The following is a 19,017-nucleotide window of genomic DNA, read 5'->3' as shown; positions in this document are numbered from 1 at the left end:
TATTGCAAGGAAAAGGATTGCAGACTGGCAAAATCCACACCAGATTTTTATTTTTAAAAAAGAAAAGAAAAAGGCCTATTTGTATGCCTTTGTTACTCTTCCCGTCTCTGACGCAATCTGCTAATCTGAATCTGAAGATTCCAACAGGATTTTCATAGAGGGAAGAGGCCAGTGACCTTCATAAATTCATCAGCAAGGTTCCACACAGATGGAAAGACTGGATGAGTGACAAAAACGCAAAGAAGTCAAAGTGCTTTTTCATTTACCAAAGCTGTGAGCTATCCACATAAGAAAGAGCACTAAAGACAGACAGCAAGGCCCCTTTTCAAAATCACCTTTATTTCTATATTGAAACACGTTAAACTCAATTACCGTACATAACACTTGAACACTGAAATGAAGACAATGAAAGCTGGACAACCTTACGCTCAATAGGAAAAGGCAGACAACAAAAATCAACATTAAAGCACTTGTGGTTGCATTTGTATTGAAATATACTGAATAAAGTGCACTCTCATAAAAACAAAACATGCTAAAGCAACAGATTCACCAATTCAGTTCAAGTTTGCGTACCTGTAAATAAGTGTCAAATTTTGCAGAGTGGGCAATCAAAGCCAAAACGCGTGTCAAGTATTTATTCCATATCCTCGATATCCTGATTTTAACGCCTAGGACACTTTTTGTCCTCACTAGTGAGACAATTTGGTGCACGAGTAGAATGATTGCGTCTTACCAGTTAGCTTTGCACTGCTGCAAATTTATGCACACTAACTAGCAGGACAACTTTGGCATACTAGTAAGACAACCACGTTACTAATGAGGCAACGCTGCACACTAGTTAACATCTATGCACTACTGTCAAATTGCTAGATGTCAAGTAGTGCGCGTCACTGGTAACACGTACCAGGTAGTTGCCCTACTAATGAGGAAAAAGAGAAATCTAGTATATTGTCTCTGTCGGGTGGAAAATTCATATTTCCAAATATGGACAGTTTCTCATTTTTTGACACATTTATTTCTCCACATTAGTTAAACATTATTAACATATGCAAAGTATTGAAAACCGCTTGCGATCAAATCTATTAGCATTCTGGGACACTGACTAAGCAGTGTCAAAACTCAACCAGCATGGGAGCCGTGCAGCATTACGCCGCCTCAACATCAAAAGTCTGGATGTTTTTTTTATTTTAGACAATATTTATTTGAGATACATTTGAGCACGATTGTTTTGTTAAAAATGAATGGCTGTAATTCTTCATGTAGAAGGAACAGCCACAAACTAAGTAACAATTTAACTGCTTGGTCAACTTGCCGTTTATTTATTGCGTACCTAATGAAGAAAAATAGTTGGCGTGATTATCTGAATGCGAAGATTCCGCCCAACAGCGATAATAAAGGATACAGCACAAACATCTTTCAATTTTCCGCTGATGATTATCATCAGTATTCATCCAGATCGTCGTCCAAGTCAGAGAAGTCGACAGAAGGTCGGCAATCTTGTTCCTCGTCGTCACTTTCTTCCTGAGGATCTGCAGCAACGACAAACTGCAGTCGGTCAACCAGGCATTTGCGCATGCATGCACAGAAATGTGGAAGGCCCTTTGAGTATTTATTCCATATCTACATTGAACGTAATTAGACACTTTCGGCCTACTAGTACTTCTAACACATGAAGATTAAGCTGGATGTCAATTTTCCATACACACGTCCGTTTGCAACACGTGAGGGGAAGGGTGACGTACCGGTACTTTCGAGGTCGTCGATGTGTTCTGGATAAAGTCTCAGCAATCGGCTTGTTTCAAAACCAACGCATTCCTATCAACAGTAAAAATAAATAAAAAAAAATTAAAAATGACAAGCTTCACTCTGGTGCTTGCAATTCACAATAAAAAGCAGTCAAATATACAATAGAGTTAACTTTTGTTACATTGTGTTTTTTTAAGTCATTGTTTATGAGTTGTTAAGAGTATACTGGACAGGCAAGTGTGAAGGTAGAGTTGCATGCATTCCCACATTGGAAAATATGACATGTGAGTAAGAAGTAGTGACAGTTTTCGTTTTCACATGACAAAGACATGCCTGTGACTAAAACGAAGCACTTTTTTGACTCCGAGGAGGAGGAGGGTGCTCTCGGTTGAAAGATGCAGTGAAAATGTCCTGGTAATCAATTTCCATTAGCCGTTATCTTTAAACCAAGAGCACCATCTAGAGGAGTGAAAAAATATCAAAAGCGCTCCATGAAGCTTCATTTTCTCATCACTACCTGTGACAAATATTGTATGCTCTACTTAATTACATTCTATGCTAGTTTCTGTTAGCCTTATTTATGGAGTTTCACATTATATGCTAGCAATAAGCTATCTTATGTCCTTAACTCATTCACTGCCATAAATTCGCAAGAGGCGATTACATTTTTAAAAAAAAATGTAATTAATCACATAACTTCACTAGTTAACTCACGATTAATCACAAATTTTATATCGGTTCTAAATGTACGATAACAAAAATTCTAGTTTTTCATACTCTTGATAACAAAAGTGGGGAAAAAATGTTAAACTAAAATAGTTTAAATGAATTTTTGACATTTATAGCCGTCAATGTCAGTGAATGAATAAAAAAAAGAAAGAAAAGATAAAAAAATTTGAGGCGTCAGGTAATTAAAGTTTTTAATCGTAATTAATTATAGGTTTTCATACTCTTGTATACATACTCACGACTAAGCACAAATTTTCTATCGGTTCTAAATGTACGATAACAAAAAATCTAGGTTTTCATACTCTTGATAACAAAAGTGGAAAACAGATTTAAACTAATAGAAATAGTTCAAATGGATTTTTGACGTTTATAGCCATCAATGGCAGTGAATGAGTTAATGAAATTAAGTTTGGATGAAGAGCCAATACCAGTATTGATACCTGCCCTTTTAAAATCAGTAACTAAAAATTAGAAGAATAGAAAATTGCCATTAATTTCATGCAATTTTAAGCAAACTGCTATATCAGGATATACACGTCTTTCTTAAATTGATCTGTTACTCTTTTATTTTGGGGGATTTTATGTATCAAAAGTACTAGTGGTATTGGTACGTATCAGTCTGAAAACATCCTTGCTACTTCTTATCGTGCACATGATGTTTTGCATTCTGTTAGCATTAAGCTAGCTGACGTTCAGATTTACAGGAAACGTCAACTGTGAGTGATGAATTGCTTGAGGCAAATATGCATCGCCAACAAGTGTCTTCTTTTCATCGTCTTGAGTGATGTTATGACAACCAACAGGCTCTAAGCTAAGGAATATTTTCAAGTTTGCAATTAATTTAGTGAGGTGTGAAACTATTTAAAGGACAATGTTTTTTTTAACGCTAGCCTAATAGCATAACTGCCAAAGTCATAATATGATATCAATTAAAAAATATATACACTAATGTGCTTGCTAAAAAAAATAACATAAAAAAAAAAAATCTTTAGGTCTTAGTCATCCGGGTAATGGCAACTGGATTTTAGTTGGTTGAATTTGTACCTTGTTGTCTGAAAACATTCCAAAAAGACCTAAGCAAAATGCTATTCAGCTAATAAACGCTAACTTTCACAATAATGAACACTGCAAAAAAAAAAAAAAAATCATCATCTTCATTATTCAGCATGTGTGTGTATATATATATACGTACCCCAACTGCATGGAGCGCCCCCCGAACATCGGACAACCTCTGTTCATAAAACTGCAACAGGACCACCATATACAGACCACTGCTGACCAAGCTGTCAAATTCAGACTGTGAAACAAGACGAGACATCTCAGCACAGTGTGCACTAGCATATCCAACAATATCAACATGCATATCCGTGAAAACGACATTCCTGACCTGCGCATGTGCTCTGTATAGCTGCTGGACATCAAAGTCGTCAATGTTCAAGCGCAACTTCTCCTTGCAGAGTTCACAATTTGTGATGGCCTCCAGGTCCGTGCCTACAAAGATGAAATTGGGAAAAAGTCTCTCACACTGTACATAAGTGGAAGTTTACTTGGGTTATTCATTTAAATAAATAAATCCATTGCAATACTGAAATTCCTTGCGTTTCAGGCTCCATGAATGTGCAGTCAAGTCAACAATTTTCTTTCCAACATGTTCTATGCAGCACCGCTAGTCTAAACATGGTATTCTGATGATTGTGAATGTAGAATATGAATTAAGCAGCAAATTCCACTCGTTGGGGGCGGCCATTTTGCCACTTGCTGGCGACTGAAAATGACCATCACGTGACCAAATTCAGAAAAAGGCTGAAACGTGATTGGCCATTACCTGCGCAACACTGATGTCATTGGGTCGGTTTCCATAGTATAGTGGTTATCACGTATATATAAAACATTATATGCCAAATGTTATGAGCTAGCCAGCATTGGCTCGACTTAATTATGGGACTGCTGAAAGCAGCACATATTACTCTCCACCCTAGAAAATCCCGAGATTTTTCCGCAAAAATGCGGCCCGTACCGTAGATCGCACCGGGACAAATGAGGTATCAAACGATGCGGCTCGATCTGACTCGGTGCGGCATTACTTTTCTAGGAATTCCGAGTTACCATGGCGATGCAATTCCCCAAAAACTCCCATAGGAAATGAATGGAGAAAGGGGGAACAAATTACAGATCAAGCACCTTTTACCAAGAAACGCTGCGCACGCATACGTTATCCGACCGATACGAATTTTAGCTCATTTTGTAGGAATTTTTCCCATCTTTAGCTCAGTGTCGAAATCTTTTTTAAGGAATGAAAGCTCTCCCCCCCGTGCGGGTTCAAAGATAGTGAGTGAATTAGGCTTCTACCGCACTCTGTTGACAAAGTCAAATGTGTGTGCGTGAAAGTGCATTTTTCTTAAAGGGACAGTGAGATATTTTTAGTTGATGTTGATTGTGTTTAACTTCCACATTTCTTCACCGATTCCAGTCGTTTAAAATTTAAACTGTTCAGCTCATTTACAAGAGTCAGCAGTCCCATTCAAAATTTCCGCGGGAATTTTTCTAGTTACAAAAGAAATACTCCTATAGCTTTACTACCATTGTGACCCGACTTTACTGGTAGTTAATTACAGTGACTAAGTGCCCATACTTAGTTGTTTCCGAACACTGCTGAAAGAACAATCGAAAAAGGTGTGGCGCACCTGAACCAATTTTGGAGGAGAGCCACCTCTTGATGCAGTCTTGGTGGACGTACTGCAGACTTCCTGTGCATCGACAAGGTTGAATCAAAGGGTTGGATGCAGACTCCTCTCCCATCTGGCAGATTCGGCACCGGTCTCCTTCGTCCTCGTCGGAATCTTCCAGCAGTAGCCTAGTAGAGACGGACGGCATCAGTGCCTTAATCATTCTAATATAGTCAGTGCTGTGAATGATTTAAATGGTTTTATGTCTTGTTTTAATGTTTGCTTATAATCCGGAAATTTTTTTTTTTTTAGTTCATTCAAATATGAACGGTGATATAGAAATAAACGTGTCAGCAACCTTTATTGTCAAAAGAGCCATTTTAGGACAAATTTTAAAAAAAATCTGTCTGGATCTGCAAAACATTTGGATATTGTGATTAACGAAATAGTGCATTAGCGCAAGTATAATGTACGGAGGAACCAAGAGCTATTTAGAGCTGCTCCAAAACCCAAAAATATGCAGCATCCAATATGTAGAGATTTATTTTATTCTACCTTTTGTCTTTGCATTTTTTTCAGTAATTTTTCAGACTTCGTTTTTCATACATTTTTAGACTTGCGTCAAATTTCTGACATATGGTAAATTTCTGCCTCTCCTCTTCCTTTTTTGGATATTTGATGGCTATTTTTGAAATTTTTTTCTGCCCTTTTGCCATCAATTTTCAGATATTTTGTGGACATTTTATAGTAATTTTCGGGAATTCTTTTTTTATTTTATATACTTTTTTTTTTTTTACAATTCCAAAGACTTTCTGACAACTAAAAAATTTGGACTGACATTTTTGGAAAATTTATTGATTTTTTTATCCATTTCATTAAGTCATTTAAAGAATATTTCATTTAAAAAATTATAATAATAATTCCTATAATTTTATTTTTATTTTTTTTTAATCCACAGGGAGCCAGAGGAGATAAACTTAAAGAGCCACATGTGACTCCAGAGCCGCAGGTTGCAGACCCCTGCACATGTACATGGACCATACCATATATATCAATAATATTGAATCAAACGGCTTTCTGCACATCAGTCAGGATGCGTTTTGAACAACGCATGCTGCTTAAAATAAAAAAAATTAAAACTGTCCTGTCAAACTCAAGTATACGTTTTGGAAGCATGCATGTCAATTACCTCTCCTTAATCATGCGTAGTTTCTCTTGTTTGATCCCTGCACTGTCCAGCGTCCTCTCATCGCCACCTTGTGGTAGGGAGGCCCCACTTTGAACTGGAGTCCCCCTGCGGCGCTGTGCCAAGCCCGCTAAAGTTTCCTCCATTTGGGGTACCTTGTCTTCCTCTTGCCTGCGAGGACGGGCAGCCCCATACCGATGCAAACCCGATGCCCCTTGTTCCTCTTCGTCATCATCCTCTACGTCATTCTGAGCCGCTCTCAGTTCGAGGTCATCCCATCTTCTCAGCAAGTGTTGAGGACGACTAAGGCTGGCAGATGAGTGCGCGCTTTCGTCCCGTGCGTGTCTTCGAAGACGAGAGACGAGAGGAGGGCAGCGGCTCCGCAGAGAGGAAGAAAGCCAGGAGCTCCCACCACTGGCTGCTTCTCGGGTCCCTACTTCAGGATCTCTGGGCAACGGCACCCTGGCTCCAGCCACGCCACGGTCTTTCTTCTCCCAAATGGGGGAAAGGTCCATTCTGCGCTGACTGGTCCCGGGAGCATTTGACGACCATCTGCGAGAGGCCTGCTCCGCACCAGAAGACATTGCGTCTCCCTCATCGCTGTCCAAAGACAGACTGTCGCCATCAAACGAGCGGACGCTGGATGAGCTACTGGAGGAGGGCGAGTCTTGGCTGAAATGGGTCGAGAAAAGGCGGGATAAGCGGTGCCGTCTGGAGGTACACCCTTGGGGGTCGTCACTTTTGGGGGTAGGTCTTTGAGTAAGTGGGACTTTAGGTCTGCAAGAGGAAGGCTGTTCCTGAAATGAGGCACGTCGGGATGAGGCGTTCAATAACAGCATTGAGGGGATGTTGCTGTCACGTGCGGTGGACAAACGATGGATGGAGGAGGTGGAGGCGGCATGGCCGCTTGCGGCGCTTTCTCGCGCAGCAGTGAAGGTGCAAGACGAGTAATCTTTAGGTCGCGCTCCTTGGGCGTAAGTGGAAGTTAGACGGCCAGTCTGATCTGCAAAAATAAATCAGAGCACTTGCATCAGCAACTAAACAAGTCCTCCGAGTGTTCACACAAAGAATATACACAATGGGCCCTATTTTCATTCCTGGCACAAGTCTAGCGCAAAGTCTACTTTGGGCAGCTTTGTTTGCCAGAATGCCCCAAAATGGCCTCGAACAGTGAACAATTGTGCTGGCATGAAAATTGATACGGCAATTTTTTCGCCAAGCGCACGTAGGCCAGTCTACGAAAATAGAGTTCAATAAATACGTCAGTTCCTGGATTCCACACCTGGCTCCTTTGGCGTCTCCACCTCTCTGCTTGACAACAGCGGCCTTGAGCAGGAAGCTGAAGACCGTGACAGAAAACGGCTTGAGCTCCATGATGACCCTGCTGAGAGAGAACACGATGTTCTGTATGGACCAAATATAACATTGCACCCGTCATTTCTTGACAGCTACTGTGAAAACAAGCACTAAGGAATACTTTTAAGTGTATTTTAATGTGTCATCTAATTATGATTTTTTTCATCCTCAGTATTTATTTCAATGATAAACAAATACATTATTTTGAGAAATGTTTTTATTTTTTCTATTAAAGAACTTTATCCAGGAGTATTGTTTTCTTTTGCTGTGCTGTATTTTTTGCTCATGATGTTGGTGTTCCTTCCATGAATAGTTATTTTCCCCCAGATTCTATATGCAAAATGGCGTCAGACGACTGACAACAATCAATCAATCACGGTCAGTCGACAATAAATGCTGTAGGACAAAATTTTTGGGGTGTGTGTGTGTGCGTCATAATATTATTTGTTAGTGTACACTACAGCCAACGCACCCCATCAGTCTCACATCCACAAAAAAGTATACATTACATTGAAAAATAAATAAATAAAAGTACTTCACCTAATTTGAGGCAGTGACATACCACCACCCCTTGACATATTGTTGGGGGGGATGCTATTATTCAGTGGATTTTATGATAATCAAGTTTAGCTAAATGTTGCTCCTTAGGTTTGTTCATTGTTGTATTACGAGTGTGTTAAGCAAGGTTGGAACTTGGAAGGTGTGCATTGTATTACTGTGGATGGCATGTTAAACAATACTGAACGGACATGTTCATTGAATGGAGACAATACAACAATATTACGGGTTGACATGAGGGATTGACATTTCACTGGCAGGCACTTAATTAAGCACTACTGAAATTAGTTAAACTGTGTTTAAAGTACCTTTGGCATTGTTAAGCCCACTACTGGAGTAGTTGGATCCTGTAAACGAGGTTCTGGCTGTTGAGTACTGTCCTCTTTTACTGCAGATCAATTTGGGCCGCTTATTGTCACCATCATCACTGCTGGTCGACAGATTGGAATGGCCAAACATCCCCTCCGATGTAGTCTACAGAAGAAAAAAGGTATAAAAAAAAATATTTTTTAAATTCAGTTTCAGATGACAGTGTTTTTCACTATCTTAACTGGCTGGATCTCTTCAGATCTATCGATAAAAAAAATCGTTATTGTCCCCGAAGGGCAATTTGGTGTGCAACAGTGCCTCACAAACAGAAAACAAACATTAAAACAAGTCATAGTTGTCATGATACAAGGAATAGAACTCATAATTGATTTAAAAATTTAACATAAATTTTTAATTTAATTTAAAAATTTATTGTCAGGGACAATAAAGATTTATCTATGGTAGTCACTTACGGTCTGCCATATGGAAGTAAGGCGCTTTTCCATTTCATGTTCTAAAGCAGTGGTCCCCAACCACCGGGTTGCGGACCTGTACCGGGCCGCGGGCACCTTTGGACCGGGCCGCGGGCACCTTTGGACCGGGCCGCACAGTTGAAAGAATAAAAAAAAAAAAAAAACTTACTGTACTTCCGGTGAATTGATTAGCCAAGGCTTAAAAATATTTTATTTTGAAAAGTGACCAGATTCTCTCTGTTTACGACGGACTCTTGACACATGTCAAGATGCTAATGATCTCAGTCGCGTTTTGTTACCCTTGTTATGGTAGTGGACTTGCGTTTGTTGTCGTAGCCTTTTATTAATCAGCCGACGAACAGCCAAGCAAACCCCCCCAACCCCAACCCACTGGGTTGCCGGTCCGCCAAAGTTGTGGACATGTATGAATCGGTCCGTGGTGAAAAAAAGGTTGGGGTCCACTGTTCTAAAGGGTCTAACCCAGCCTCGCCCCAATTTTGTATTTTTTGGGAGACGGCTTCCTCGTTCTCTAGCAATCTGTGTGTTTGTTGTTCCTCGAATTACATTTTGCAGTACACAGTGGCCCTAAAGAGAAAAGTGTGCATAAATTGACAGATGGGGCTGGCTCTCATTCAATTGAACGGACCAACGGAGGTTCACGCCACTCACAATAATTTTTCCCACAAGCTTCACAATTCATCTATAAATACATATGGAATTGTAAATATGATTAAGTATGGTTGTAAAACAATGCGTACTAGATATACTCTATGAGTCTGAGGTGGCTGGCAGTCAGCTTTGTCTGGCTCGCTTAAAACCAGGAAATGAGTAAATAGTGGAGTTCCTTGCCGCACGGCTTTAAAAAAAAAAAAAAAAAAAAAACGCCTACGTCTGTCGGCCAATTAGATGACAGTGACGTCACGGCCCTCCTCGGCAGTTTGGCAAGTGTAAGAGTAATTCTAACGGCCAGGCCGAGAAAAACAACCACACATGGATGAATCAGGCTATTTCAGGGTAGAACCCGTTCAAAGGAAAAGAGGCATAAGTTTTTGAATTGTTCAACAAACAGTGTGTTAAAGCTTAAGTACCAGTTTAGTCCTACTGCTGAGTGAGGAGTCTGCCCATGGACGCTCATAAGATCGGGTGGAAGATGTGAGAGGCTTCCAGGTGCTGCTACTGTGGCGATCAGAGCTGCTGTAGTCTCTGGACGAGCTCAGCAGGCGAGAACTCTATAAAATTGACATTTTAGTTAGTACATGACAAAATTCTACTGAACACAGGAAAAAAATAGTTTATTATTATCAAAGGGGGAAACAGGAATAAACCAGAAATTTCCTAAAATGATGGTTGACTCAATTGAAAATTTAGACATGACTTGATTGCATCTTTTTTTTGCACCAGAGTCTAAGTTACTTGATTAAAAGGTACTGGAAAAGGAAGTCTTAAGAGTTCTGTGCTATATTTAGTGTTCATAACATAAAACAGAAGTCACAGAACATCTGCATGGCATCTAAAAAAAAAAATTAGGGGGGAATGAGACAGCCATGTTTGTTTTTATGCATTTTTCACTGAGCCTGGATTCTTCTGGAAAGAACAGGAACATACAGAGCACTGCGACCATCAGTAACACTATCTTGTGAGAGGAGCCTTGACCAATAGCTGGACTCTGATACGCGTGTTAGCTGCCAAGGAATGTAGGATGGTCTATAAAAAGACCCCTGATGAGTCTGCTGTTGCGCCACTGACATACATGCATAGCAACACTGCTCAGATTCCCTCAGAAAGAAAATAGAGAACACCGAAGACATCTCAAATGACTGCAAGTACTGACGCAGTTTGACAGAGTGATCCGTTTAAGAATTTGATTGCAAAACTGACTTAAGCAAGTTCCAAATTACACCATCAGCTTCCGGATGAAAGTGGACTACAGAATTCACGTGAATGGACTCTTATTTGTTTTGAAACTGTCCTCTTGTTCATGTTCATTATTTCCCCACAGTAGAGTAGTGCTGAAATTTTACAGGAAATCCAAATAGCTGTCATTTTAAGCGAGCAATGAACACGTGTTAGCTACGTTCCCATGCATTTGTCGCTCAGTGAGATACATGGAACTTTTCATTTATGGATTTATTTAAATTTCCACTTTACAAAAATTATTCTGACACTGGGAACGCCCTCCACTTCTTATGAAAACAAAAACAAAATTAAAAGTAAGAAATGAAATTGAAATTTTTGAACACTTTAGGGGACTATTTACTTGCCTACTTGAAATATTGGTCATCGGTCTCCTTTGACTACTAATAATCAGTATCAGTATCAGCCTTGAAAAACAAAAAAAACATTGGTCTATCACTAAGCAAGACCACGAAGAGTACCTTTTGGTCCACATCTGCTTTGTAAGTGGATGATGCCCTCGGAAAGCGGTCATGATGAGGCAGACTCTCGCGGCTGTATAACCTGCTGGAGCCCATAAACGTTGACGAGGATGACGAGGAGGACGATGACGAAGATGAAGACACTCTGGGAGTAGACAAGTATGATGACCTTGAAGTGGACAGACAAAAGGGAAGTCGAAGAGACCTGGAGTCCATCCTGGCTCCCTGTTGAGCAAGCAAAGATGTCATACCACAATTACTGGCAGAGACGAGATGAAAAAGAGCCAAGGCGGGGCACCGACTGTCATAACCTGTTCTGGTTGACAAAAGAGGTGGCGTCATAAAGCCAGTGGGAAAGCACCAGAACAAAACAAAATCATTTATACATTCTTTCCGTCCGGAAAAAGACGTCAGCGCAACATTACCTACATCCTAACAGTTTAGAAGTTTATTGGTGTGTTTTTTAATTTTTTTTCCATTAAGGAGCAGGCAACTTACTTCTCAAATAGAGTATTTCAAAAGAACAAAAATCTTAATGCAATTTGTACACAACTTACGAGATATCAGAGAGGCTTGGGAAATTGTTCCACCAATTAGGTCAGAGAAAATAAAATATTCAAGGTTTTAAGCTGAACAGCCACAGTAACATTAACCATTTTATCAAAGTTTATCCAGCATTACAGTGTTCTGAACTGTCTTACTACTGAATACAAAGAGTGCACGATTAAATGGACCTCCGGAATGGATATCAAGGAGATGGCTTTTTCCAGGCGCCCACATTTCTGTTAAGCAATGAAGCAGTAGTGTGTTGTTACAGATGAAGCACACGTGAGTTTGTCCACTGGACTTCATCCATCAGCCTATCTTCGGTACAGTTATGGGAATATGACACTCTTAGAAGAGATGCAAATAGCAGTCTAAGATGAACGGTAATGTTAAAATAAAATCCAAATAATGCATTTATACATTAAACACAACCTAGTGAGTTCAAGGAAGCCAGAATATGAAAGCTTATTTATTTATGTTGCTTTAGCACAGTGGGTGGGCAAACCCGTTTTTATCAGTATACCCTGAAAATATTGAGTACATGCTAAAGTAGGGGTGGGCAAACTTGGTGCTCGAGGGCCTGAGTCAAGCAGGCTTTGGATGCTTCCCTGCTCCAACGCAGCTGATTCCAATCAACAGCAGAGCTTGCTGATGATCTGATCATATATCAGCTGTGTTGAAGAAGTTAAACAACCAAAATCAGCAGGACTCCGGCCCTTGAGGACCGAGTTTGCCCACCCCTGGTTTTAGCATGTACTCAATATTTTCAGCATATACTGGCAAAACACAAACTGGATTGTACATATTTTAGGATGCAAATCTCTTCCTCTCTAATAAGATAAAAAATCATCACCATACAACTTGGACAAACTAAAATTATTCACAAGAATAAAGTACAAGACAAAATCTATTCAAAGAAGCATCTGAAAGACAGTATTCAACGCAAGCTTACTCACCAGTGTTCAGCAACAACGATAAACAAGTCTTCTGTGTATAGTTGAAACCTGATATACAGTGATACCTGAATCGGATGAAAAAAAGAAAAAAAAAGATCATTGTAATTATTGATGCTTGCCAGGGAATTTAAAAAAAGGATTAACAAATATAATGAAACATCAACAGCTATCAATGTAACGTATTTTTGGGCATATCTGATAAATGCATTGCCTTGTTCACAACTTTTAAACTGTCAACCAAGATTGTATTTAACAGCCAAAGTAAGAACACAACCACCGATCACCAGACTAACTAGTAAATGACGAGACTAGGAGACGAAGGAAAGTCATGTCTCTTTTCTTTACTCTCCACACAAAATTGATTGATCACAAAGCAAGCATGAAGCTACTACCCTTCAACTCTTCTCTGTCCCCCCCTTTGATACAAGAAACCATCCTACTACAATCCCTGACTTTAATGTATACGTCCCTCATGGTGAACGTCTATCATTTGTGGGTCAACCACACTGATTACCCAAAAGGAAGACGATAGTTGCCATCTTTGAATTTGAGTATCTCCGGTTGTAGTGGTCCGATTTTAATAAGTGTGGTATCATTGTGCAGTATTTTCGAAGCTCGTTCTAATGAAAAGGATTGTGGGGAAATGTCCAAATGCCTATAAAAGTAGCCCCGGCCGTTCTGCTGTATTGGATCGTCTTCTAATGAGGCGTACTAGTACATGAAGCTAAAAGATTGACATCAAGGATATCAAATATACTTCTCAGTGACTTCCATAAGCATGTTCACATTAAATTTAGATCGTACCAACAGGCCTCATTACAAACTTTAACAATTAAGATTGCTCGTAAATGACAATTGTAAAACTCCCTGAGCGTAATGATGATATTTAGAAGAATGCAGACTTTTCTAAACACGTTTGCTTTGAAATGGCAAACCTGGACACGACAACTGCTAACAGGTTAGCTTAGCAGTGCTACCCATAACGCTAACTCGAGAAAGCCATAAGAGTTGTTGTTTTGAAATATATCTATATGGTAAATAAACCCTCGCGAAACAGCGGTCGCTTCTCATTTATAACTTATCACGATTGACAAATATAAACACGACAATAAACAGAATCGAAGGCAACAGTCTCACCTTTCCTAGTAAACCAGCTCGGAGTGACAGCTGAGCACAAGGTGTGAGAATTTGCCCCGCTTTATGTCTATGAGAGGACAGAGCTAGGAAGTCACATGGCACGGCATAAATAGCACGCACGTCTAGTGACGTCAAAATATACATTGGCGCGGAATTCTACGTCTATGTCACCGCCATATTGAATGTGGCAAATAGTGTGTGTGCGTGTGTGTGTGTGTGTGTGTGTGTGTGTGTGTGTGTGTGTGTGCGTGCGTGTGTGCGTGTGTGTGTGCGTGTGTGTGTGTGTGTCTGAGGACAAAAAATGGCGCGTTTATTAACTGTGGTTAGTAGTAATGTAACGAATACTGTACCTAATCAGCCGTCTGTGGCCCCGTCTTGTGTGTCTACTGTGGCTTGCAAGAAAGCTCTAGCGCCCGGCCCCGGAAAAAAGCATCAAAACAAAGACATAAGTTTGGACTTGCAGTGATTTGTTGTTTACTTTCGTTATAATGTTTTCAACTTCAACAGGAAAGTCTCATACACCAAATTATAAACTCATTGCAATCATTCTAATAAAAATTGAAAGTATTGGTCTCATAATTACAAATATGTTTGGGTCATGTCATGTGTCACAAGTAAAATACGGTTGTTGTTTTTTTTTTTTTGGGGGGGGGGTTGTTTATTATTGCATGTGGTGAGATGTCTTTGTTGTTTGTGATTGATTGCCTTATTTCATTTGCCTGTTGAAAACACTGAATGGAAAAGGTATCTTCAGAAAACTAACTTTACAACCCAATTAAAAACAAGCACAAAGTGCAATTATTGTGTATGAACTGTTTCTGACACCTAGTGGTGACCATTGCACACAACAAAATAAAAGAGAAGGTGGCCTTGTAACTTTTACTGTAGGTACCTATCAGCCTATTCTAGTCTACCAGTCTACTCTAAGGCATTACCGAATAACCATGATAATCATTTAGAATAAAACATGTCTGTAGATCAATAAAAACACAAAATGGCAAATATTTGCTCAGAACTTTTTTGTGGTCTAAAATGCATAAACAGTGGTGGCTGGTCACTAGCGTGCGCTTGGGTGCTGTACCACCACTGACAGTGGTCACCACATTACTTTTGTTGAAGACAAAGCATTCTATACAAATATTTACAATAAATAAAAATATTAATATTGTGAACTAGAGAATGCAATTTCTGGAGAAATTGCGTGTGTTGAAGGCTGAAAGGCTAAATGAAAAATTGTGGAATGACTTGGAATGATATTGAATGATGTCAAATGATATTAGATAACACAGAATGTTGTACAATAATGGGGAATGAGCTAAATTTGTTTAAGCTGGAATGGTTTGAGTGAGGGAGAGAGGCTGGTGTCAGTGCATCAAGAACCACCTCATACAGACGTCTGCATGACATGCGCTACAGATTGTCTGAACCCAAAACAATATCAGAAGTGTCTGTGCTGGGTGAAGGAGAAAAAGTAGGCCGCTAGTCTGTTGCCCAGTGGTGCCAAGTCCTCTTTTCAGATGAAAGTAAATATCGCATTTCCTTTGGAAATCAAGGTCCCCCAGAGTCTGGATAAGCACAAAAATCAAACTGCTTCAAGTTAAGTGTGAAGTTTGGGGAGCCATGTCATTTGCTGCTGTGGCTCCTTTCTTTTATCAAGTCCACATCATACTTCCTGCTGATGATGAGCTTTTTTGGAGAAAATATATTTTATATTATTTTATATTATTCAAACTCGCCTGACTTGAACCCCATTGAAAATTGATGTTGTATTGTCAAGAGGAAGACAAGGGAACAAAAGCCCTGAAATGCAGGCAATCTAAAGGCCGATGTCAAAGCATCCTGAGCTACAATAACACCTGAACTGTGCCAAAGGCTTATCGTCTACATGTCATGATAACTTGATGCTGTAACTAAAGTAAAAGGAAGCCCAACAAAGTAGTGAGGGCAGATGACTTGAATGCACTTTTCAGAAGGCAACAATTTCTGTGTTTGAAGGCCTTTTTTAGTTGGTCACTTGAAATAAACAAATTTTGGAAACACTGGATTTTTTTTTAGCACCTGTAGTTTCTTCCACACGCACAAAAGCACACACACAAAAAACTCTCACACCGACACTCACATTCACATCACCCCCCGACACACCAAAAAACTTACACACCAAAATAAATCTCACATAAACACCCCCCCAAAAAAACTTTCATAGACACCATAAATTCTCTCATACATACCCAAAAACTCTTGCATGCACCAAAACAAGCCTCACATTGGCCGCGGAAACCTCTCACACTCACAAAAAAGTGAGATTTTTGGCCTATACAGCACTTGTGCTAACCACTACAACAGCATACTGCCCCCGATTTCATGACCGCTGATAAAAAGATTCATTGTTTAATCTCCCTTTTAGTCGACAGCGTTTTATGGTGTTGATTCTAATAGTCACAGGTAAAGGTTTTATTGCTGTTGAACAGCACTGCTTTGACATGGGACATAAATACTTTCACATCAAATCCCCACTTTGACGTGCCACAGAATGTACTGTAATTACTTAACGAGACCATTAAAATTAAAAGATGTGCAGTGTACAATGCTGCTCGAGGCTATTCATTTAGCCTTTGTACTGACATTCACTGATACATTTTTCTCACGTGCACTACTGTGTTGAATTTGTAGCTTTACATATACCATAATATATATTTTTTGCCTTTCCAATGTATAATGTGTAGTAAGACTTAAAGCTGCATAAAACACCCCATATGAGGGACACTTTTAATAATAATTTATCCAACAAAGTTACCATTGCTGATTTTTTATTTTATTTTTAGATTTGCTGTCAAAACAGAACAAGGTCAATATTTATTTATTTATTTTTCATTTTTATTTTTAATAGATGTTTGCATCAAAGTTGGGGAAAAAATCAATAGGCATTCAATTCATGCAGATGAAACTAAATTTGCAATGTTGGAGGAACATACTTCTGAGATTGGAGAAGCATGATATTCCGATTTGTACGGCGATCTATTAAGAGATTACGTCATTGTAAACTCGGGAATATTTGAAAACCACTAGAGAGCGTTGTAGTTCACACTTTTACCTACCACAGAGTCTCAGTTTTCCAATAACTACTCCGTCTTTAATTTGCATTCCAGAAGTTGTTTGCCAAGTCAGGGGGACAATTAAATCCGGTTTCAACAAGTTTAATTAGATCAATTAGAATAATTGTTTTGAAAAGTACTGTAGATCCTGCCATCGCTGTAAATCCTGGATTAGCAGCATTCATTTGATTTGCATACTCTAACTCCTCTCTAATTTAGCAGGAAACCTTGGATCAGGTCTTCACATTCATTTATTAATCTACTTTAAATTAAAACATTTGGGTGAAGATTGACATATAGGTGAATGCACTTTCAGCAATCGTTAATTTTTCCACATTTTTCACGGGGATTTTTTTTTTTTAATGAATGGAGATGTTCATGCTGGAGAGGCTATGTCTCTCGGATGGCCTGGGAACGCCTTGGGATCCCGTCCGAGGAGCTGGTTGAAGTGGTTGGGGACAGGGACGTCTGGACTTCCCTTCTAAAGCTGCTGCCCCCGCGACACGCGATAAACGGTAGTAAATGGATGGATGGATGGATGGAGATGTTTCAAATGTAACTCATATTTCCATCTTTCACATCTTGAAAACTCGTTCTGCATTTCCAAAATCCCCTACACTTTTCATTATTCTACATTTACCCTGGCAACAACCCAAATTAATGCAGACCTTTATTACTCAACCGATTAAAAAAAACATTCAAACTCCCACATTATCAAAAAAACTAAACAAATGAAGAGATATTTGACATTTTGACCTCCACCTACTACATTTCTCACCCGATTCAAACCATTCCAACTTAAAAGTGTCCAGCTCATTCAGGATATCTTGGAAGTATTTATCATATTGCCCAAATTATTAAATAGAATCCCCAAATTTAGAGATATTTTACATATTGACATCCTCTTTCTTACCACATTTCTTGTCTGGTTTAAACCATCCCAATGTCAAACTGATCAGCTCAGTCAGGCCTTTTATATTGGGTATTATTAACAGTCTTCCTGAAATTCCACAATAAAATCTTAAATGGACAGCGATTTGACATATTTCTCTCCTGCTTCCACATTTCTTGACAGATTCAAGCCATTCCTTTTTCAAGTTCTGTGGGAATAATTGATTTGTGTAAGTACGTGTAGTATTGAGACTAAAAATTAAATTTTTCTCACAGCATTTCAGTTTAGCTTTCCAACATTTTAATGCATTTTCATAAGAAATTGCCTTTTAATGTTAAATTTGCCTTCTGATCACAGATATGATATAAGAAAAAACACTTATTTCAGAGTACAACTAATTCAAAATCTAAAGCTGTTAACACATTGTAGTGGTGTTAAATGCAAAGGGTTCCAGAAAGGTCAGCCATAATCCTTTTTTGCACAGCTACATGCATAACAATGTGAAGGTCAACAGCATACTCATCATACATGGTAAAATGTTGCACCTGAAAGCACCGGCGATCCATTATCAGTCCTGTGCATGCAGCATAACAGTGATCACCCAAATGTAAATCTACTCAAGGCTAACAGAGCAAAAGGTGAAGGAGAGTCGAAAGAAAGGGATAAATATAGGAGGGCGCTGCCGCAAATTAATTGCTGACAAAAAAAAAGGACGCGTGACCTAGACAAACGAGGAAGTACAAGGTCTGCAGAGCAGGGGAGGAGACTGCTCAACCCAATTGCAGGGCTACAGGCCAGTACCATTCACCCCCCCCCCACCCCCTTTCCTTCCTTCAGACACATGATTGTGCACACTGCTGTGTGAACAGAGACAACAAGCTCTCCTCCCCCAGTGCCGCTGATAGGATGATAATGGAGCATTCCTCAGAGCTGTTTCTCATTCATGTTAGCTGTGGCGAGGGAAGAACATGCTTGTTTTTCCACTGAAGGCAGCTC

The 19,017-nt window shown here is 39.5% G+C and overlaps 1 protein-coding gene across 3 annotated transcripts; it reads right to left on the bottom strand.

Moving 5' to 3' along the window:
- Window positions 1-319: 319 nt before the first annotated feature.
- Window positions 320-14,133, bottom strand: marchf7 (membrane-associated ring finger (C3HC4) 7). 3 transcript variants are annotated; one of them, XM_077564295.1, is made up of 13 exons: window positions 14,038-14,133; window positions 12,901-12,965; window positions 11,568-11,623; window positions 11,399-11,480; window positions 10,112-10,252; window positions 8,550-8,715; window positions 7,610-7,711; window positions 6,331-7,330; window positions 5,160-5,329; window positions 3,863-3,966; window positions 3,668-3,772; window positions 1,743-1,815; window positions 320-1,529 (listed from the first exon to the last, which is right to left on the bottom strand). In XM_077564295.1, the coding sequence occupies exons 3-13, from the start codon at window positions 11,612-11,614 to the stop codon at window positions 1,441-1,443; spliced, it is 2,079 nt and encodes a 692-aa protein (XP_077420421.1). In that variant the 5' UTR covers window positions 11,615-11,623; window positions 12,901-12,965; window positions 14,038-14,133; the 3' UTR covers window positions 320-1,440. The 3 variants fall into 3 exon arrangements, with proteins under 3 accessions (XP_077420421.1, XP_077420419.1, XP_077420420.1); XM_077564293.1 differs by having other exon boundaries at window positions 11,399-11,623; XM_077564294.1 differs by having other exon boundaries at window positions 7,610-7,708; window positions 11,399-11,623.
- Window positions 14,134-19,017: the final 4,884 nt, after the last annotated feature.

This window comes from Vanacampus margaritifer, chromosome 4 (genome assembly GCF_051991255.1).
Source record: "Vanacampus margaritifer isolate UIUO_Vmar chromosome 4, RoL_Vmar_1.0, whole genome shotgun sequence".
NCBI classification, from domain to species: Eukaryota; Metazoa; Chordata; class Actinopteri; order Syngnathiformes; family Syngnathidae; genus Vanacampus; species Vanacampus margaritifer.
This window is presented reverse-complemented; position numbering and strand designations above follow the sequence as displayed.